Raw genomic sequence first — 23,064 nt, 5'->3', positions numbered from 1 at the left:
TTTTATGAGCATACTGTATAATCACACAGGCAAACAATTTTTATAACAATCTTTAATCTCCCAAAATAAATGCTAGAAACAACTGATCTGAGTTGGCAAAATCAGTACAATTAAATCTGATGGCTTTCACTTCAAAAAGTTCATTTAGATGACACTCTAATGTAAAATGATCAAAATGATTTTTACAATTATTTTTCAAATGATTCCAAAACTCTGTGCATCGATATTATGCCTCATAGAGACCGTCTGTGTGTAAATATTCTGGTGCTGAGAGACTGTGTTCAGATTAATGCAATAAATTGATTCCTGCCAATTAATTTTAAGAAGAACAAAGATGGGGAATAATGTGATCATCAAAAAAGAAGAGGGAGGGGTTGGGGGGGGGATTATGTTAACGGCCCACAGTAAAATGTATTTAACTGGCGTGCTGCTCAGTTATAATTCCCCTATTCAGCCACGGCTTATGCGTAAAACCCCGCCATGAACATTTCAGATTAGGCAATAGTGTGGCTCGGACACACACTTGAGCATCGAACACACTTCCAATCAATGGTTGGCTGGCTCCCCCCCTGGCCGGGCACGAGCAATGGGCAAAAATGGCAACTTGCCGGAGCAAGCCTGGCACCTCTCGAAACCGTGAGGGTAGCAGGCCTGGCAGCGCAGCTCGCTGATGGACTCGTTGAAGCGGTTGGCCAGCATGGACAGCTTGCTGCCATGACACAGCGAGCACGGCGTGCAGCCCGAGTCGCCGCAGAGCTGGCAGCCGCCCGGCTTCTGGAGAGCGTGGAGGTAGAGGGGGGGCGGGGGGGGGGGGGGGGGACACGTGCGGTGATAAGAGATGTGGTGGCACAGGTATAAAATAGCAAGATGAGACGTAGCACCGTAGCCTATTGGCTGGCCCGTCTGCCTCAATTGAAACTAATCTATAGCTTTATATAGAGATAGCTAGAGAGCTGGCTATCCGTCTATTTGGCTAGCTAGCTATTGGTTATCTTGAGCCTCAACAAATGTTACCTGGAAGACACTCAGTGAGGGCAGGTTTTCAGCCAAAACAAATACAAACTCATGTTCATTGTCATTCCCAATCTTTCGTCAAACTAATGGGATGAACTTGGAGAAAGAAACTTAGAGATTGCATTGTAACCCAACAAGTATCGTCGTGTACTGTATCACTTCTATGCCCATGTCACTGTCTGTTCAAAGTTTTATTCTCAGCAGCTACCAAAATTTTGCAAGCCTAGCAGTACCTTACACTTGTGTGTACCACACGCACACACTCCCACACACACACGCACATCACGATAACGATCCGATGTAGCGACTGTAGAGAAATGTGACTCCAGAGTGGATTAACAAATGCAAAATGTCTGCGACCCCACTGAAACTCTGCGTGAGGGATGGAGAATCGCAAAAGAAGATTAACTCCTGGACTTGCCGCAGCCGAGAAGAAGAGGAAATTGGCAACTTGAGGGAAAATAAAAAAAGCAAACTTCTTTTCAGAGAAAAATGGGAAAGTAACAAGATGAGGGGGGGGGGGGAAGGATGAGGCCAAAGAGAAGAGCAATCCTTCAAGGAGATGAGAAGGAAGGAGGTGAAGTGGGGCACAACAAACCCAACAATCGGGGATAATTTGAGCACCATCCCTTCCAATCAAAGTCGGAAAAGGCTCTAAGTGATTATCACGGGTGACTACCTGTGGCGTAGGTTGTGTTAGGAGTGATTCTTCCCCTCTGATCTGCTCAGAAAGACGTCAAGGCCAAGAATAGTCGATGATTATTCATTCATTCATCTTCCGACCCGCTTGATCCTCATTAGGGTCGCGGGGGGTGCTGGAGCCTATCCCAGCTGTCTTCGGGCAGTAAGAGGGGGACACCCTGAATCGGTTGCCAGCCAATCGCAGGGCACACAGAGACGAACAACCATTCACACTCACACTCACACCTAGGGACAATTTAGAGTGTTCAATCAGCCTGCCACGCATGTTTTTGGAATGTGGGAGGAAACCGGAGCACCCGGAGAAAACCCACGCAGGCCCGGGGAGAACATGCAAACTCCACACAGGGAGGCCGGAGCAGGAATCGAACCCGGTACCTCTGCACTGTGAAGCCGACGTGCTAACCACTGGACTACCGGGCCGCCCTAGTCGATGATTAACCAATGATTAATGATTGTGAAGCACTTTGAGTTCCAATACCATGTATGCAAATCACTCCACAAATAAAGTTTGATTGATTGATTGATGAAACCTGTTCAATAATAATGACCTGAAATCATTACGGACAGAATGATCTCCAATTTAAGTGCAATCGTAAATAGAAGTTGAACATTTATTATCAACCAGATCGGGAAGGAAAACTCATTCCTAGCACACCCCACCTGACTGGATAATCACTCAGGATAACCTTGCAGAGACCTCCACTATTCAGGCCATTGCTGACTTTGATCGCCAATGGAGGGAAAAAGGCTCAATTTACAGTAGGCCTGATTATCAGTGTGTGCACCATGTTTTAGCAGTGCAAAGAAACATCAGAGGGACAGAGAGTTGAGAATGACAGTAATGTAGCAGCGCACAGTATGTAATCTCTTTAGAGAGTGCATGGAGCACAGCGAGACAGAGTGGGGAATATGGAGAAATGAGAATAGCGGGAAACACAAACGGAGGTAATAAATACTTCTTGCCAGAATATTTTGGTCAAGGATCATTACCTGCGTGTGAGTGGTCGGTTTGCGTTCGCCCTCCTGCGTTCCGACAGCCTTTGCTCGCCTCCTGCTGCCACATTCGCGGGCTTGCAGGTATCCCTCCAAGGAGGCAGGGGGCGCTGAACCGTGGCGTAACGCGTCGGCCTTCCTTGCGGGCGCTCGTACGATACGCAGGTTGCTAGTATAGATGATGAGCTTTCCGAAGTCTAGCACCGACGACTGAGAGCAAACAACAAAATATGGAGAATCAGTGATTTGATTGAGTGATTGATTTTTTTGTTGGTTGCTTTAGGATATCGATGTTACGCATATGTAATAAAGACGTCCAACATTTGATCAGTAGATCCACTTTTTGTTTTTTAGTATAACACTAAGGTAAACAATGCTTAGTTGTCTGTTGGATAAGAAGGCAACAACAAAAACATCAACATTTTGGAGATAGATATTTTTCAATTGATATTTTTTCTCTTTTGAGCCCTGTGAACTCTGCCTAGCAACCGGCTGCAGGGCAATAATAGTGATACAATTGTAATGTTATATAATGATACAATTGATATATTTTTTTGGGGGGGGAATAATTATGTAAGCTGTTAAGTATAATTCTCTCTCATTTTATTGAATGGCATCCTTTACATTGTTATCAGAATATTTACATGGCTAGCATCTGCACATCTGCGGTATTATCATCCATCAACGAGGGTTTAAAAACAATGCTGAAAGCTGTCGTATATTATTTCGTATGACTTATTCCTCACACTTCCTTCCTTTTTACATCCCTTAGGGTGCAGATATCTGCAGCCATTTGCGTTTATCAAACATGGTGAAATAACTATCAGATAAGGAGCATTGTGCTCCAGTGGAGTCTTTTGGGGGGGGAAAAAAATTGAGTGTGTGTGCGTGCGTGTGTTGCATAGAGGGGAGCAGTCCTGTCTGTGAACCCTAAATGCCCCCGAAAGAACTAGCCGCCCCTGTATAAAATCCACATTGGTGTCCTCGGCTGATAAATGTGATAAAATTGTGGTGGGTGGCTTTTTGTACAGCGGATGAAGCTGACACTAAGCCAGCAGGCTTGCCTGATATTGTGGCCCAAGTGTCATCTTCGTGTTTGGATGTTAATTGTTTTGCCCCCCCCACCCCCCACCTCCTTATATCTAAAAGTTACTTTAATTGCACAGGGATTTGTCCCATTTTCTGGTTTTTTTTCCTGTTCTCTAAGCTTCTTTATGAAATATGGCAGCTGTTTATTGTTGTTGGGTTTCTGTTTTAAGTAACTATGCGGGACGGGAAAATATACAGTAAATATTAGCAGTGCTGCAAACCTATTATAATTCCGTTCTTATTTCTTTCTTATTTACATACAATAAGTCCAATGAGACCATACACTGGAATTAAGTCAAATACTTTTGAAATAACACGGTGACAGGAATTAAAAGATGTGGTTTTCAGGTTCTGTAATAAAAACTGCGGAGTTTTAACGCATCAATCAACTAAATGAGTTCCCCACTCAGCATTTATTCGAAGCATTAACAATGATGAGCGCCCCTCACGATGTTGTGAGCAGTTGAAACTATGAATACATTTCGAGTCACTATCTTGAGCCCACTGCTTACGTACTTTAGTGTCTCCATCTGTTTGGTTGGTCTGGCCCGCAGCAGCCTTGCAGCTTCCTATTCCTCTGTACACGTTGATTCTCTGGGCAATGAGCCCTGTTGGAGGCTCGACACCTGAGCGCATAAGAACAACATGTTGTCATGGTTGTCATGCCCTACATATGCCACTAAAGTTTTCAATTAGCAATCAACCCAGTGAATATGTTTTTTTTATTTTTTGGAATAAGCTTCCTTAAGTCACACAAGGAACAGTCTGGACACATCATTCAACAGCATTAGAAAAGTACTTCCAAGGGGTTTGACTTGTTTTGATGAATGTTTCGAGTCTTGTTGCAAAATTCACGGGAATTCATTAGAATGAAGTGGATGTTGGTAAAATTGCAATTGGTTAGGAAACTCTTATTATAAAAACTTGATAAAATGTAAACGTTTTTAAACATAAACTAATGAATGCTGGAAATAAAATATGCTGAAAAATTGCAAAGCATTGATTTCATAATACTTCTAATACCAGTCCTGGATAATAGGACACCGTTTTTTTTTTCTATCTGGGAAGTAACACATGAGAAACTCACTTAAGTATTTTCTGATACTTTTTGTGTGGAGTATTGGATCTCCTTGGATTGTGATACGAATAAAGTAGCAGCACTACAAATATCATCATCATCACTACATGCACATTTGCATTACTATGAAGGCGATATTCACGGTCTGAGCCACGCAAACCTCCAGCAGGTATGCCGCAAGGAGCACACATAAAACCGTACTGTTCTGATCTCCGACGTTTCCAGCTTCCTTGACAGAGGCCCTCCCAAGCAAACCAAAAGTGCAGCCATCCATTTGACATAAGCCAGCGGAACACTTTGCCGCCATCACGATATCAACCCACGCTGCCGGTCCGACGGAGTCTCCTCAAAGCCGCAGAGCTGCTCCATCTCCAGGTGGCTGGGCGCTATCTTGCCGTGCGGGAGGAAGCTGTGCGGGTACTTCTCTTCGGGGCTGTCCAGCTCCTGCCCGTCCTCGTACACGTGCTTCAGGACCCGGCCGCTGTAGGACGACGCCAGTTTGAACCTGACCTGGTGGTTTGGAAGCGGAGCGGGCTTTTACAGTCGGTACGATACGAGCTGTCGGGATACACAGTGATGCGTTTACGCTGTTGCTTGGTTGCCGAGAAGATGATCAGTAAAAACGGAACGGTTTGATCTATTATGGGAGAGGATGCATAAGGATAATCAGAGCGCGTCGACATCGAGGCAGGCTTTCATGTCATCTCCTCTTGCAAGTCAGAGTGAATAAAAATACGGGAATTGTCAAGTGCGCTGTTACAAAATACTGAGCTCTCCATGTACCACCATCATAAAAAACAGTGCGTTGTAGGCCTAAAAAGTAGTTTAACATCATTGGAATTTGCAAAACACTGAAACATGAGGCATAGTTTGAACATTAACACTGCCTTTACATACAGAAATACTCCATATGTTTAAAAAAACAAACTAATTAACAACTGAGCAAAACGTTTTTTAAAAAAAAAAAAGAAAAACAAAAGCAAACTAAACAACTAAAAATTAATTAAAACTAACTATAATGAAAATCCCTGTGGGTCAGCCGGTTCTTGGTCCAATTCACAAAGTGCAAGTGATGCCAACATATTTTTTTTTTCACTTTTTGACAGCCCGTCAAGCAGCATTTGGTGAGCTCTCCCGAGATAACTCACCTTCCTGGGCTTGGTGCCTTCATGTCGCTGACTCTTTTTTCTCTGGGGTTCCTCCATGACGCCTGAAGGGATGCAGAGAGCAGGCGGGTCAGTCCATCGGGTGAGAACGTCAGCATTAAGCAGTCACCGCTTCTGCCTTCTGTGAAGGACGGCAATAGACAGAACACAGCCGGGATGAGAGTCCTTCTCAAGAGCTGCTGTGAGTACTCAGGTGGGTGGATGGAGCCTTGACGTTTCTCGTGTGTGTGTGTGAGTGTGTGTGATGGGCCTCCTGAGCTTAACAATGAGCCACCATTGGCCCACCTTTATTGGTAAGCACGTTAAATTATTCACATCTGGATCGTGTGTAGCAAAGGGAGGTGAAGGAACCAGAAGCTCTGTCATCAAATAGTTATGAGCGCTAGAATAAAAGCCTGTGTGCACGTGCGTGAGTGTGTTTGTGTGTGTGGGAGTTGTTACACAACAGAGTACAGCCTGTCAAAGGAGTGGGGGTGTTAGCGTTGCACTGGTATGCCGGCGGGTTTAATATTAGGCATACTTAAGCAATATAATGCATTTTTTTAAATGAGACAAATAGCACGGTATCATATTTAGACAGCTCATCTTTTTTCCCCACGCTCATCAGTACGGCACTAATATTAGTCATTCTACACATTGGCGAAAGAATAATTACACTTCCATTAAAGGGTGAAAGCACTACAACATAGAACATCAAACACTTTAAAATTACCGTATTGGCCCGAATATGAGACGGCCCTGATTATAAGGCGACACACTTTTTCAAGACTCAAGTTTGAAAAAGGACTTTTTGAACACCAAATTAATTTTTATAGAGAAAATAATGACAGTAAGTAATTACAAGTAAGTAAGTAGTACAGTCTGAAACAAATGATTATAACAATATATTTGAGAGAAAAAGCATCTTGAAGTTCACACCATAACTTCTCAGCTGCTGGTTAACCTGGCCGAGCTTCGACCCACTCTTCTCCAGATTATCGCTATGTTTCGCCATTTTCTGTTATCTCTTCTATTATTTTCTTCGCTTTTCTTTCTTACCACTGTTTTTTATTTTTCTTCTTCGTGCTACCGCTATATTTATTTTTATTCTTGTGACAGGGGATCGCTTTGGCCTGGGGAGTCACGTTCAGCATTTGCTTGAATGATATCTGGCGCCATCTAGCGTCGTGAATGGGTATAATGTCTAGACCCCGAATATAAGACGACCCTCACTATTTCAACTAAAAAAACACCGTCTTATATCAGGGCCAATACGGTACATGTAAATGGCACGGTGCATTTTAAGCAAAGCCCAACATCCTGAACTTTTTGGGAGTTGTTTCTTCAAAACAAAGGCTTTGTTATTGGCGTGGGACAAGCAAGTCACTGATGCAAGAAACAAAACAAAAAAAAAATGGTGACAATGTCCACACGGACACATCACGCTCTGTTGTCTGTTCTATCCCCCGGATCAACATGAGCTTCATCCATTCATACATTCGTCACGTTGCACCCGTCAGCAGTTCAGCAAGTGCACGCATGCCGAGTTGCCGCATAGCATATGCGTCTCCCATCTCGCATCATGCGCTTTACACCTCCATTGTGTAAAGCATATGAAAAGGCAAAGAAAAAAAAGGCCCCTGCTGCGCTATTTTAGGTAAATTCTCAAGGGTACGGGCGACACCGCAGTTCCATTGTACTACGAAGAAACTGAAACGAGTAACTCTCTGACAATATCGCTGCATATTGAGCATCATTTGAGAGGGGAATTGTTACAGAAAATGGACTCCGAGTGCCTGCTCCCCTACCAAGTGTGGAATTAAACAATCAGATCATTCTTTTACCTGAATATTTGGTACATCCTCGGGCTATTTTGACAAAACAGACACCTGAGAAAGATACTAAATTGGGGGCAATAATGCATCCAATGTTGCTTTTAAATAGATTAGTATTGCAGGCGTAAACTAATGAAGTGGCCCCCTCCCTTGCGCCAGACTCGCGCTTTCCAACGCTGGCTCTGCCTTCAGGCGACTCGGTGACAGCAAGGAGGAATAGGAGTGAGTGAGAAGGAGGAGTTAGAAACCAGGAAAAGAGACGGATGGCACTGAGGACAACCGATGAGAGGCAGGGGAGGAGTGATGAGGCGCAGATTGACGTGAAAGAGCAAATCATGTCAACAACAATCCGGCTGAAGGACACGCAAAGAAAAACAGAAGGCAGGGTCGATGTCATGCTATGAACTCAATGAGAAAATACCGTGAAAGCACCACACATTTTCAGATTACGCATTCGATTGAGGCTTTTTATTGTGGCCGGCCAAAGGCACACCTGTGCAACAATCATGCTGAAAAATCGGAATCTTGGATTCCTCGCTATTTCTCGCTAACACTAACAATATACGTGTAGTCCAACCTCATACCGTATCATGATGGGTCATGATAATGCAGAAGGGCCATTGAAAGGAAATCTGCTCCACGGCAGCAACGTTTTAACAGGAACATTTAAACGTCATCAATCTTAATTCGTGTGTCAATAAAAAGCGAATGCAAAGATAGCAAGCGAAGATTTTGCTCGTGGTGGACTGACAGCCAATTAGCCAAAGGGTGGGGCTTGCGTCTTTCAATGGATGCAAATAAAAAGTGCTGAGTCTCCACTCCAATTTTATTTAATCTCAGGACCCCCCCCCAAAAAAGAGCGGTCTAATTGTAATGAGTGCCTGTGTCATTGCCATGGCAACTCCAGATCACTTATGAATATCAGGGGTTTTTTTTTCCTTTTCAACAACATTAGCTTCAAATCAATTTTTACAGTATAGAGTGGCCCCGGGACTTAAGGGTGTAGTTGATCAGATATGCATATAATTGCTTCTTGGTTTGAACAGTTTTCTCACAAAGCAGTATAGATAATCATTTTTTAAAATATACAGTAATTTCTGCCTGGGGGAAAAAAAAATTAAATTGACTCTTCCTCGCATTCTGTCTCAACGATTTGCTAAAGGATGGAAAGTGTCATGAAATCAATACAAGCAGAAATTGATCTTACAACTTTGGAACGTGTGTGGCTGCCTAATATGTGTACCCCAAAGTAGCTTAAGACACGTTGCCTTAGCGGCAGTGAAGTGGGGGAGACACGGAAAATGGCCAATCGGACTTCTTGACGCCACTAACTAGGCCACACCCATTAAAAAGCACAACAACAAAAAATTTATGTGTGTAAGAGAGAGAGAGAGAGCGACAGGATGAATTCCTGAAATTTCAATCTACTCTACGTTATTTCTTACTGGAAACATCCATTTGAAATGAGAACAACTTGGAAGTCAACCAACATCACCAGATAGATTCTTTCTCTTTGGCGGTTGGACTATTTGAACAAATATCAGCAATTTTTCAAACTGCATAAAATGACTGCAGTGGTCAAAATAACGGCCAGTGAGAACAAAAGTGATGAATTATGCCGCGATCCAGAAAACCCTCCTGCACGAGGTGCAATACGTCATCTTTATGGCCTAGCCTACTCTGAAGATATTGCCCAAATTTTTGATTATTTTCTGCCTCTAGCATGCTTTATTTTTTCAATGATTGTTCAGTCAGGGTTGAAACAACCACTGTGGGAAATTTGAACTTTGGCACATCTCTCTGCGCAAGTAGAGCAGACAATAATCTCACAAACACACACAACCAATTCATTTCTAAATCTTCAGGGAGATTTCTCATTTCTGCAGACCAATACATCTATAAGCTCCAACTTCATTCCTTTTTTTTTTGTACACAAGAAAAACAGCTTCCAGGGGTTTTAAGTAATGGATTTCAGTTCATTGTTAAAATTGGCTTTTTGCAGGCGTCACAGCTGCATTGAGTGACACATGCTAAGTTGTCAAAATATGCGTATAATTGACAGAAAAAAATAACATTTTTGCTTTAAAAAAGCAAACAAGCCACTAGGTTAGGGAACACCCCAAAACAAGCCACATCCAAACAAATAAAGATACACCAGGAAACGAAACGTTCACAACTACAAGAATCCTGACATGACGAGGGGAACAAGACTTGCAGCAGCAGCTGCAACAACAACGAATTGACAGAAGCCGGAGAACGAAATACAAGCAAACTGACGAGACAACGAGGTACACCTGGACAACGCACAGGTGACTGGAGGGAGCTGATTGGTTGACGCACGGGTGGGAAAAAAGAACCTAACGAGCAAGCCATAAAATGAAGAAGGGCCACATGGAAAACATACACAGATATGGATAGATAGATATTTTTTATTGTTTATTCCGGCGCACAAGGGTTAAAAACACAGCCGTAACCATAAAACAACCAAATGGAGTGCGGTGAGCAAAGCGGTGATTTTGCTAAACGTCGTTTGCCACCTGGAAATGCCGTATGGGGCAAACTGAACACAAGGGCGTCTTTGGTTATAGCTACGGACGATTGTTTTCTTTGTAGTGGTTAACACTGAGCTCTGCATTGTTGTTGTTGTTGTTGGCAACAATGAGATCATGTCAGAGGCTTAAATAGCTGCCCTCACACGCCTACGCGTCTCATGTGGGATCTGAGCTGCGGCGGAGTCCTCGGATCTCATTTGTTTTTCAGTCCATTTGATTCACCGCGAGTCGTATTCCTCACTCCGTCGCTCTGCTTGAACCCAAGTGGCTGGCTTCTTACTTTTAACACCTTGCTCCGCCGCACGCTTGTGACCGTTTGTTTATTTTGGGGCTGTATCCCGTCTTTGTGCTCTGTCGTTTGTCTCTTTCATAGATATTTGCCTTCGTCTCGACGTGCTTCCGTCTTAAGATTTTATTTTTCCCAGGGATTTTCTCTGACGCCCGCTTCCCGTTGCCTCGCTTTTTTTTCCCCCACCGGCGGCCTCTAATAAAATAGGACCCCGTCTGAGATGTTGCGCACTATAAATTCTCAGATCGGCCATGGATCACAGGGCCATTTATGTGTGTTCACCTTTTTATTGGACAAGGAGTCATATTTGGTGAATTGGGTTGGTGTCGAAAAAGGCAATGTGCTTTGCAGAAGTATGGATGGACAGGCGAATTGAGAGATAGATTGACTGATTGGCGGTTCGATGGATGGGCTGGATGACGGACACACGGAGAGACAGATAAATCAACAAGCATGGATGTCTGGATGGACGAACGACTTGATCATGAGACAGAGATGGATGAGCTTATGGATAGTTTGAGCAAATGGATAAACATAGACGCGTTGATAAACATGTCAATAGGAAGACCGACAGACAGACAGGCTAGATCATTCCCATCATACTCTATTCATACAAAGTCAACCCGGCACCGCTCCCATCACACTTGTGCTTCTGACATCACGATGTTTGCTGGCAACACGGACGAGACTTCATTTCTTCACAAATGGTGAACACAACAAACTGTCAATCTCTTTTTTGGAGAGTGTTTTGCTGCCTTGGCTCTTTGTCTCGTTGTTCGGCAGGGTGCGCATAAGTCAAGTGTTCTTCATCTTTATGAAAACGTTTGAGTGTATTGACCTTTTCCGTGCAGGCGGCGATGTAGGCCGCTTGTGTAGGTGTATCGTGTCGCACAAATTTCCGCGTCGTGCATATCGGCCTATGCGCCGAATGACACCTCCACCGGTCAGCTCGCTCAACGCTTCATCGCGCTCCATTGTTTGTGTCTGCCTTTGAGTGACGTGTCATCCTCTGAAGAAGCTCGCTCGCTCGCTAGATTGGACACGCTTGCATGATCGCAGCCTGTGTTAGTCTTTGATGGAAGACAAGGCCGCGTGGTTCTTGTTTATTTTTAGATTTCGGAGACTTGTTCACATTCCCCATCCTTTGTTTGAAGAGATACGACCTTGGCGGTTAGACACAATCGCCACGATTTGTTTAAATGCTTACAACAAGGGTTATAAGTCCCCTAAGGCTGAAATGTTAACAAAAGTGACTCGAAAATTGATGTTTGTTAGTCTATCTGGTTACATTAGACAGACAGAGTGAGAACCCCATGGATGGACAAACAGATCAAGAGTCAAACAGATTTATGGACGGATCTAGAGATAGACGGACTGTCGGGTGACAAATAGTACATCAGACATGTTGATGGACAGACAGACAGACGGATTATTAGACAGGTGGATAAAATGACAAACGGACAGCTTGGTGGACAGATGGATTGAGCGGAGGACATATGGAAAGACAGATGAACCGAAATATTGCTTCAGCCGTGTCCCTTGTGTCTCCACCAATCAGCTTCTTACCTTCCCTTTCGTCATGTCTAGCGACGCCTCATTAAGTACGATGTAGCCATATTTCCCCTGTTGGGTTGCCCTCATGTGCAAGTAGCGTCGATGGAATGTGTCTCACAAAACCCCTTGCTCTACTTCTGTCAGCCAAACAGCTTCAGCCATGTTTTTAGCAATTAGCGCATACGGGTTATTCATCACAGTTCCACCACCTCAAACTAGTCCACCACGAAGGACCAAATAGGAAAAAATGGACAGCTAGAGGGGAGCCGACGCAGGGGATGGGAAAAAAATCCCTAAGACTTTTCATCATTACAACTTGCACTCTTTTGTCATCACTCCATGCGCCACCTACACATTTTACACTTTTAGCAAAGCGTTGAAGCCCTTGACATGCGGTATCGCCCTTGACATGCAGTATCGGAATAATGTGTGCACAAATACGGACGGGTGCCCCCAGAAAGACACTTCGATGAAAGAACACATTCATCAATGGCAGGAGAGTGCATGAGTGTGTGCGTAATGGACAAAAAAAGCATTATGCAACACTTACCAACATCCTATATACGAGGCAAGATATACATGCGGGTCATGGTACCGGTGACAAGGACATTTTATGTGGTGCGACATATTGCAAATGGCCCGCAGGCGGTTTTTCACACTAAACAATGATGACAAGATGACAGCGCCGGTGCAATCATGCGACAGGAATGTATTCAATTAAGATACGGAAATAGGAAAAGTGGCAATTGAAGTAAAAACTACGAGGGAATAAAAGTGAAGGATAAAGGTGTCTTTTCCAAAATAAAAGCTGTAATTTTCCAGAATACCTGGTTATTTCAAACGTGCTCATAACTCATTCAGTACCAGCCAATTCTGGACTAAGTCTGAAAAGACGTTTAAAAACGTCTATGGGAGTGAATGAGTTTTAAAGTAAGACTTTAAGAAAAAAAAGCTAATTTATTCTCGTAAGATTAGGAACTTTTTCACAGCAATAAAATAGAAGTGATCCCGTTTCATATTTAAGCTAATGTTCCATCAACTGGCTGTGAATTCAGAGTTCATTTTGGCAGAAGCCACCAGAAGACAAAAAAGGAAGTGCTCTTTGCCTTGCAAAATGACGGGAGAGAAATTTTTAACATGTAAAATAGGTTGTGTTTGCTTTTGCCTGGAGGCCCTGTGTCACTGACTTCAAACCATGTTTTCCATTTGAGCTTGTGGGATTGTTCTCTCGCTCTCTTTTTTTTTTTTTTAACTTCACCTATCTGTCCTTAAGGGTCACTGGTGGAAAAAACTTTGTTTGCTCAGAAAAAAAAAAGAAAAAAACTTTCCATTTCAATTTAGACCTGTGTAGGTCATAAGAGACACACCGCATCACTGAGCTGAAAGTGGAACACTGCTTGCACTGCCTACAACTTTGCTACTGGCTTTTGTGGGTATATTATGTAACCAACTTGAACGTGTTAGCAATCGTAGTTTGATGACATTTAACTCTGTGTATCCATATTACGCAAGCTTGTAGAGCTCAAACAAACACAAAATTAGAAAAAAATGATGTATGAGAAAAAAAAGTAGACTTTTTTTTAAACCAATGTCAAAAATACACAAAAAGCCACCTCTAATTATAATTTGCTCTTGATGCCGTTGTGATTAAAACTGTGCTTGCTGTATTCATATGTGCTCACTTTGATATGCACTACCGTAATGTCCGCACTAAAAGGCGCACCTAAAAGCCTTCTATTTTCTTAAAAGCTCACAATGCGCCGTAAAATCCGATGTGCCTTGTGGATGGTCATTAAGGTAATATTTCGACCCCCAAATGGCTACTTGCTCGAGACATGCTTCAAACTTAAGGCGATCAGTTACGCAGTTGAACATGGAAATAGAGCTGCGGCAAAAGAGTTCAACGTTAACGAGTCAATGTTATAAATTGCTGTTGGTTAGGTGAACTGTGTCGCTGCTTTATTATATAAGTTTTACTCACATCTGATCGTTCTGTGAGTGTTTCCATTCAATGTGTGAAAAAAATTACAAAATTGTCAATTCATTGAATGTGCGCCTCATAATCCAGTCCGCCTTTTAGTGTGGAAAATACGGTCTATATATATAATGAGGTATAGTTGTGCAGTTGCGTTGATCGTATAAAGGTGACTCACCCAACTATGTAACGTTCCCGCTCCTCAAATCTATGGAAGCGGTTAGGAAGGAAGGCCTCCGAGATCCATCCCGAAGCACAAGGACCCCAACCGCATCAGGGGGTCCCCGCAGCCACCGCAAGACTTCCCCATGCAGCAGAATAACAAACAGTCCTCGTGGAATGAGCCTAAACATTTACTTTGAAGCTATCACATGAAAGGAGTCGAAATGGCACCTTCAAAGGAGACTTTCGCCCCCCGAAGATTTTCTTCATATGCCAAGATGGCTCCAGCTAGCCTGCGGACAGAAGAGACGTTAGCGGCCAACTCAATTTATTCAAATCAAATACAACAACGCACGCTCTGCAAAACCTGTCTGTCACTCGTTAACTTGACGTAGGTCTGTCTGCCTTGGTTTACATTCTAGTCAGTCTACTCATCTTAAGTACTACAAGCTCCTGCCCCCGTTTCTGCCCTATCCCCTAAATAAAACGTATTGTAGCTGTGCCGTGTGTAGCCTATCGATAAACCCATGAAGTGGTACTTGATGCTAATTACATCTTTTTGAACTCCTCCTCCTCCTCTGCTGGCCCCTCAGTTTCATTTCAGTGTCTGAAAGTATCATTTGTACTGCACAAGTAATAAAGTTCTGTATATGAGCGTGCGTAGTGCGTATACGGTACTCCACTGAATAGCGGGTCACCCCAGTGATCAAAGTGATAAATGTGCAACCTGCCTTCATGATTTCGGTGCTGTCCGACTCCATTTATTGCTACTTTATTCTGAAACAACGGTGAATGGGGGAAAATACCAAAATGGCACATCCAATACAATGAAAAAATGGTGACTTGATATGTTCAGCCTCACAATATATGATTATTTTTTTTAACCAAGACAACATATCGCTCCTAAATTCTGAATGCAAATGGTTTCTCCATCCATCAGTATGTATGTATGTGTGAAGCTAACTTGGGCGAGTGTGTGTGTGCATGTATAAAGCCCAGGTGGTGCATGTTGTATCACCAGGGGAGCAACTGTTCCAGCTTTGCAGATTTCACCCCACTTTTCCCTTTTTCATCTTTCTCCTGGTCTACTTTCACAGTGTTGGCTGACAATGGAAAATATATTTTAACATTCTCCATGTTACACACCTCATGGAACTACATACGGTAGAAATTGACAGCCGAAACTACCAGCCAGGTGAGAGTTTTTCTCTTCACCATAAAAGACCATTATCTGGGAGGGGAAAAAAAACCTTAAATGTAATCGACCTTTTTAGGCTGTTAAAATGTTATAAGTTAACATTGCCTGCATCTGGATGAAAGTCCTCAAAAATGGATCGACAAGTGACACAACAAATTACATACGTAAATTTCAACTTTAGTAATCACGAGATATTTAATATGTAGCTGTGGAGGAGCTAAAAGACTTGCAGAAAGGAAACGTGAGTAGTTCCTCGATCATCGCTCCTCCATCGAACATTCTCAATGCCTGCTCCTCAAAGACAAATCGAGGTGCTCCCTAAAGACCCGGTAAATAGAAAATAAATGGATTGCAAGTTTGACACAAAATGTAGAAGAGTTTTGATAAGAATCCTGCCATTTTTAATGATTAAAATAGCAAATGAGCAAGTATATATCATGAGATTTCAAAATTGTGAATCAAGCCACTGTCTCTGCTCTCCAATGTTGTGCATGTGTCTGTTAAATGCATAAAAGCTCATCCTCTGAAAATGTTTGCTGCTTTGTTGAGCTTTTTCTCTAATGCCTTCACATCCTGATATGTTTGCGTTGCGAAATTATACCCGTTTCAAAGGCTCCGGTGGTAGGAATATATTGCACCAGGGTGTCATGGGGCTTTCTACACAGCGACAAGAGGTACTAGCCATCAGCTAGGTAGCAAGCTATTGGGCTTCCGTGACTCCTCTCCGCCGACAAGACGGGCAACGGGCTTATCTGGTGTTCTGGAAATTGTGGCATCCAGTGAGGGATGCACTACGATTAGCTAAAAACATCTACAATGTTAGCACATGACTCCACATTTCGTTTAATTATATAATACCGGTAAGCCCCCAAAATGGGAAACATTTTTTAAAATTAGCTCAAGTGGCTAAATGATGAAAACTGAAATGGTGAAAAACTGTTTCATGCTTCACTGCCACAATTCCATGCTACGGTAGTTGTGGGTATATATGTTCAAACATGTATCATGTATTCAGAAACAAATCTCTGATTTCATTTTACAGGGTCTTCAATATTACGGCACATGAACAGCTTCCGTCATTTTCTAGGGAACCTTTACAAGCAAACAAGATTTTTTTCCCAATTGCCAGAAGTCAATGAGGTTAGTCGCCAGCTGAGCTGTGACCCTAATGAGGATAAGCCCTAAAGCAAGTAGATGGATAAAATAATTACAATTTTTAAAATGACAAGAAACAGCAGGGAAAGGTGAATAAATGGGAAGATTAGGAAGGAAAGAAGGAGAGTGGCAGTTGGCATTGCGCACACTTCTTTGTCGCCTCATCATCTTTACAATGGTGGTGGGTGTGCAACTTGAGGCTCGGATGCGTTCCCCCTTGAGCTGTTTTGATTTCATCTGTTTGCAAGCTGCAAAAGAGTGCAATTGCATCACAGAGTTAGTCTAAATTACTCATACACACATTTCCCCAAAGGGCTGTTTTCTATAAGCGCGTTTACTCCACAACCCATGCATCTGTGCGTTCTGATGCTGAAAGCGCAGGAAGCAATATGTGCGCACACGTTTTATGGCCCGCCTGCTGACTTCAGATGCGCCAGGACTGCTTCAAATCTTGACCTCTTCTCCCGCTGGGGGAATCGAATCTGACCTCAGATCAGCACATTGGACCGATGACTTCACCCTCTGGGCAGCTTCACTCCTTATGATTATTATTAGAAAACCGTCAACTCACATCTGTAGCAAGACTGCCCCCTGGTGGCTAAGTAGCCACACACACGCATGCACACAGCACATGCACATACATGCGCGCGCGCGCGCGCACACACACGCACACACACACACAAGCACACACACAAACACACGCACACACAAACACACACACACGGCACAGCCAGATCCCCTTTTACAGTCACTGGAGCTGGGAAAAATTCCCAAGCCACAGTGTGGCAGCTGGCAGTACCCAAAAGTCGGTTGAAAATTCCCACGTTCCCCAATGTCTCATTGTTTGCTTTAGAGCCGTAACTGTCATAGGATCAATTTCTAAATTCACTGAAGGGGATACAGGCAGACCCAAAAATGACCAAATATTCTACGTTTTGTATGCATGGGTTTGTTTTGGGCAATCTTTCCATGTCACAATTTTGGTAATGGATCACTTTTGCAGTCAAAGAGGGATTGGGCAAACCCGCCAAATTCCAACCTGGCACATGAAATATGATTTTTTTTTTTTTTACCGCGCAAAATCATGTTTCCAAACAGCCCCACACGTTTCCCTTTGCAGTCGGGGGGAGTCTTTCAAATCTGGACCCAAACATTGCAGGAAATGTTCGGGTCCCCCCGTGCCATCACTTTTGGACAGTTGTTTTTTTTTTTTTTGTTTTTTTTTGGAGCTCGAACATTGTGTTATCAGACACAATTGCACTGTTACTACTGAGCCAGCTTGTGGCATTTTAGGGAGTTCCAGAATGGGCACAAATAAAACAGCTAGAGGACAGGTGCCACAAGAAAATAGCCCCTTCCTTTATTGAACAGGGTTACTACGTTCCAGAACCTTCGTTGAGAGATGAAAGTCTGTGAATTTAAAGTGTTGTGCACCAATACAAAATATGCAGGTTGGGTGAATGTATTCTTTTTTTCGACTCAGGGTTGCCATTCTCACGTTCTAAAATGTATTATCTGTGACTTTGAATGGATGTGGGTGCATTAAATTAGCTAACAATTTTTAATGCAATTCTGTTGCACTCTATCTTCTCTGTGTTATGATCCCACACCTACAACATTCTGATCTTTCCTCCTGGCTCATAGTTATTGCCATGAGTGGGCAGTAACGTAAGTCCATATAGAAAGATGATCACAGCCAATTCCCACAATACACTTCACTTATCAAAATCTGCGCTCCACCTTGACGGCAGAAAGTGAACCACAATATGGCGGGTTTTGAGTCAACCGTATACAACACTTACTCCTCCTTAACATCAGGAATGTGACTTTCCCGGAATTAGCTGCCAGGCTGGCAGCTACCTCCACAAGATGGGAATAAATGCCATGTTTGCCCTTTGAGCGCCCATCTGCTTTGTGTATAATGATGTTTTCACACCCTCGCGGTGAATGTTTCCCAGTCTGCATTTCAAATTCAGGGAAGCGCGGCAATCAGGATTAATAACCTAATTGAATGCCCGCAGGGTGTGAACACGGGCGGGGATGTGTTAAGGCACAACAGCGAGTATAAAAATTCAACATATCAACACACAGTGGCTTTCAACTGCAGTTGTTGTTGTGATGGTGTGACTCGTGAGAGGATCCCCAGTGCCTTTTTTGGGCGGGGGGCTTGGGGGTCCACTGACGACTCTATTAGGAACTCTATAAATCTCCAAAGCAGAGATTACCCACATTTTTCAATGAAGGGTCACACACTACATAGTGGTGGTAGTTGTGTATAAGTTTGAATGTAACTGTTTAATTCTGAATGAAGTCGCATTCCATTAAGAAAGGGTGTGCACACTTGTGCAACAGCATTACCCCCACACCTTTGCAAAGAGGGACTATATTTCCAATACTTTCTACAGGATGTCTGTGAATAAATGGTGGGAAAGGTTTTGAAGGGATTTGTTTTGGTCTCAACACCAATCCTGGAATTTGAAAAGAGCTGTGTAGAATTTTTATATCCACTATATTGGCTCTACCCAACTTTGAGCCTTCATTGCTTCCACACTTTATCTCACCGTCATGTACCAGAGAGAAGGATTACATTTAATGCGTCAGATGACCTTTGGCGTACAAGACAAAAATCAAAAAGCTCAGACCTGCAAAATCCATAAAGTATCACAGCACGGCAGCTGCAAAATATTATGAGGCTCATATCTCTGGGCGTGCAGTAAAATAATACACAGAAAACCTTTTTTTTCTTAGCTTCAACGCATTTTGATGAAAAACAGACAAAGCTGATTATGTTGCAGCTTCATTGTGTCCACTCATCTATAGCACTTGTCTTTCAGAAATTTGAAATGCATTTGTTAAACAGTCTAAAGTTCACTTGTTAACTGAAACATGTTACTATGGCAAGGTCCAGCAGGTGCTCATAAAAATAAAAATGCGAACAAGTCCATTATGTCATTGTCCTCCCAGTCAGGAAGCTCACATAATATATGTTGTTATTTATATGCACTTTGTCCTCATTTATGGCAAATTTATTGCAACAACATTTCATCCACTTAATAAAATGAAGTGGACATTTTTGGAGGCTGCGCAAGTCTCAAAGACACCATGCACTGATATAAATAACAATGCAGTTTTAATGAAACTGGCTACATTCATTTAACTTTACCCAATGGTTTGTCCTTGATATGTTGTCAATAAGTGAACCAAAAGGAATGATTAGAAAGTTCAACAAAATTAATAATCATTCTTAGTTATCATTGACACTGACAGAGTTAATACGCGTGCACTAGTATCCTTAATAAAGACGTAGATGAGGCAATACATTTGCGACTGCATTAAACTGGACTGTGCAAATGTACCTAGTGAAGCAATGCAGGCTTCCTTCTGGGACCCTCAGAATCGACACTGCTGAGAAGTGCGCAAGATGTTCAGGGTCAGCTCTGGCAACTGGTGGTCCCAAGTCAAGTGCACTCCAGCGTGGTGGATACGTGGTACGTCCGAGCCAGTGTCCGCCGCTTCATCTCTCGTACCATCTGACACACGGCCAGGGAGTAACAGCAACACACGGCGCTCCAGTCGTTGCACATGTTCCCCTGTGGAACACAGCAACTGGTTTTGTAGTTCATCCATCCACTCCCCTCGTTCGACGAAACTATGCTGGGCAATTTTCAAAACTGTATGTCCTATGACGGACATTCCCATTGGGACATACACTATATGTTTCACACCTCATATTTCTTTGTCCTGGCTGTATATGAAAAAAAAAGGAAGTACATATTTTTTATACGTATCGCTGTGGCTCCGTACCAAATGGCCCATGGAACAGTAACAGGCCGTGGACCAGAGGTTGGCGACCGACCACTGATTTACAGCATGTTAATAGACTGTAAAATTATAAATTATTATAATTTTATGTTTGAGCATCATATTCTTTCATGTTAAGATTCCCTAAATTACATTCTGTTGTTTAATAATTGGGGCGGCCCGGTAGTCCAGTGGTTAGCGCGTCGGCTTCACAGTGCAGAGGTACCGGGTTCGATTCCAGCTCCGGCCTCCCTGTGTGGAGTTTGCATGTTCTCCCCGGGCCTGCGTGGGTTTTCTCCGGGTGCTCCGGTTTCCTCCCACATTCCAAAAATATGCATGGCAGGCTGATTGAACACTCTAAATTGTCCCTAGGTGTGAGTGTGAGCGTGGATGGTTGTTCGTCTCTGTGTGCCCTGCGATTGGCTGGCAACCGATTCAGGGTGTCCCCCGCCTACTGCCCGGAGACGGCTGGGATGGGCTCCAGCACCCCCCGCGACCCTAGTGAGGATCAAGCGGTACGGAAGATGAATGGATGAATGGATGAATGAATGAATGAATGTTTAATAATTGTATAGACGTGTTTTTATGTTGATAGCTTCTGATTGGCTGCTAAAGTCAGGGAAAGCAGGAAGTGATTTAGTTACCGATGGTGTGTTATCAGAAGCCACCTCCCCTTTTGCCGTTTTGTAAAATAGAGCCATCCATTCAAAAAACAACGAACACCCTCAACTAACAACTTTGTTTGTTGTTTGTCCGACCCCCCCCGTATATTCAACTCACCCGTATCTTGTACCGCTCCCTGAGCGCGACCCTCATAGCGAAGGTGGACCCTGGCAGCAGAGGAAAACAGAGGCACTCGCCAAACAGATTCGCGAGACTTAGGTCCAAACAGCACGGCGCCACAGCACCGACGACACCTGAGTGGGAAGAACATAACCCACCTCAAGCTTTGTAATCAAAGGAGGACAACAACATGTGCAAAACATTGGTTACATGTGCACTTGTCTCCGCAGATGTCAAACAGGCCGCTGCTCCAGTCGCCGCCCGTCTGCGTGATGGTGGTGGCTGTCGTTGTGGCGATGCCCAAGCCGGGCTGAGTCAATGCCACTGTGCTCGCGTTGTTGGACCTCCAATTCTTGACACTTACTGCAGAGAAACCTCCATCCCCTTTCTCCTCCAACATGGACCCTGACAGCGAGGGTCTACATGCAGGAGATATTTAGTGCAACACTTTCGTCATTCTTTTAACAAAGGCAAATAATTAAATAAATTGCATGTAATACAATACAATACATACTTAAAACACACTTGTAAAAAAAACATGCATTCTCTTGCATTTTGAAACTTTTTTTTAGCCACAATACCATTGAGTCCTCTGTCACGTGAGCATTGTTATGTCTTCAAAGGCAGAACTATTGATACAACTCTAATATTGGACCTCATTAGAATCCAATGATTAGCTTATTTGTACAGTGTGTGCCTAATGTTGCGGCCTCTGAACGTAACACCAAGAAAGACGGCACACAGCAGTTAAGCCAAATACTCTCTGCTGTAACGCTGAGTGTTGAAGACAAGCGGCCGAAAAGACTAACACTTACTGGTGTGTGACAACGGTCTGCTCCATGACTACAAGCCGCTACCATCCAGAGAGAGGAATGAGGCCTGAGAGATGACTAGGAGAAAGAAGCGACACTCACCCTGTGTGAGGGAGAATGTCAGGGCCAGATAAAGCAGCTCGACGCAAGACTTGGCAAGGAAAAAAAAAACCCGTGCGGCAGAGATAAGCCTCCTAGCTGTCCTCTGCATGAAACACTGCTAAAGATACACATTGGGGAAAATGTATATAGCCTTGAATACCCCATGCCTCAGGTTTTACAATCGTAAAATTTCATTTAGCTTTAAAGAACAAAAGCATTTCTTTAAAAACAATTTTTTTGGATCAACAATTTAACAGTTAAACAATGAGTTAACAGGAACAGTTACCTGGCGGGATTTTTCTGAGCCCAGGTGCTTTCGCTCTTTGCCCAGCCTGGGCTACTCAAAAACTATTTTGAGGTTGCTTGCTAACGTTCTGCAAGTACAAAAAGAAAATCTCTTTTTGATGTTTGATGTTGACTTGACTTGACTTGACTTTTTTACTTCACTGCCGCATGGAGGTCACCTGACTCTCTTCTCCAACAACCTGAGAGACCCGGCCGACATATTGTAGTTCATCTTTGGCCACAGTGACAAATGTACCCCTCGGTTGACTAAGGCCTCAGATCCTTAATGGAGTCTCTGATGGCAACTTTGACAAGTTTAGGCTTAGAGACTGTCACTCATGGCTGAAAGACCTTTGAAGAAGAGTTTGGGAAGATGGTGTCACACAGTCATTTTCTTTAGTGAAGTATTAGAGACTTTTTATGTAACGCGTGAGCACAAAGCGCGACGCAAACGGCTGACGCCCATGGACTACTTTACCGTTGTAATCAATAACGGCATCATCAATTGTCCTTTTTAACTGAACAATTTTGCAGTTTCGT

General features: G+C 43.3%; 2 protein-coding genes across 3 annotated transcripts; both read right to left on the bottom strand.

The window, feature by feature from the left end:
* Positions 1–253: 253 nt before the first annotated feature.
* LOC127588082 (glutaredoxin domain-containing cysteine-rich protein 2) lies at positions 254–20,180 on the bottom strand. Its single transcript, XM_052046641.1, has 8 exons — positions 20,098–20,180; positions 14,620–14,681; positions 14,405–14,527; positions 6,025–6,086; positions 5,200–5,386; positions 4,315–4,424; positions 2,707–2,919; positions 254–774 (listed from the first exon to the last, which is right to left on the bottom strand). The coding sequence occupies exons 4-8, from the start codon at positions 6,079–6,081 to the stop codon at positions 547–549; spliced, it is 795 nt and encodes a 264-aa protein (XP_051902601.1). The 5' UTR covers positions 6,082–6,086; positions 14,405–14,527; positions 14,620–14,681; positions 20,098–20,180; the 3' UTR covers positions 254–546.
* On the bottom strand, positions 19,855–23,064 carry plac8l1 (PLAC8 like 1). 2 transcript variants are annotated; one of them, XM_052046650.1, is made up of 6 exons: positions 22,674–23,064; positions 22,526–22,636; positions 22,141–22,204; positions 21,536–21,744; positions 21,323–21,459; positions 19,855–20,331 (listed from the first exon to the last, which is right to left on the bottom strand). In XM_052046650.1, the coding sequence occupies exons 3-6, from the start codon at positions 22,164–22,166 to the stop codon at positions 20,200–20,202; spliced, it is 504 nt and encodes a 167-aa protein (XP_051902610.1). In that variant the 5' UTR covers positions 22,167–22,204; positions 22,526–22,636; positions 22,674–23,064; the 3' UTR covers positions 19,855–20,199. The 2 variants fall into 2 exon arrangements, with proteins under 2 accessions (XP_051902610.1, XP_051902611.1); XM_052046651.1 differs by having other exon boundaries at positions 22,526–22,613; positions 22,734–23,064.

This window comes from Hippocampus zosterae, chromosome 16, assembly GCF_025434085.1.
Source record: "Hippocampus zosterae strain Florida chromosome 16, ASM2543408v3, whole genome shotgun sequence".
Classification (NCBI taxonomy): domain Eukaryota; kingdom Metazoa; phylum Chordata; class Actinopteri; order Syngnathiformes; family Syngnathidae; genus Hippocampus; species Hippocampus zosterae.
The sequence above is the reverse complement of the archived record's forward strand: the minus strand, read 5'-3'. Positions and strand labels throughout refer to the sequence as shown.

Coding starts and splice junctions, on each gene's coding strand:
- LOC127588082 (XM_052046641.1), bottom strand. CDS start 6,081: ATGGAGGAACCCCAGAGAAAAAAGAGTCAGCGACATGAAGGCACCAAG. Junction 2,920..4,314: donor AAACAGATGGAGACACTAAA/GTACGTAAGCAG, acceptor GTTTGCTCTCAG/TCGTCGGTGCTAGACTTCGG. Junction 775..2,706: donor AACCGACCACTCACACGCAG/GTAATGATCCTT, acceptor CACGCTCTCCAG/AAGCCGGGCGGCTGCCAGCT.
- plac8l1 (XM_052046650.1), bottom strand. CDS start 22,166: ATGGAGCAGACCGTTGTCACACACCA. Junction 21,745..22,140: donor CAGACCGTTGTCACACACCA/GTAAGTGTTAGT, acceptor TCCTGCATGTAG/ACCCTCGCTGTCAGGGTCCA. Junction 21,460..21,535: donor CTGCGGAGACAAGTGCACAT/GTAACCAATGTT, acceptor CTTCCCACTCAG/GTGTCGTCGGTGCTGTGGCG.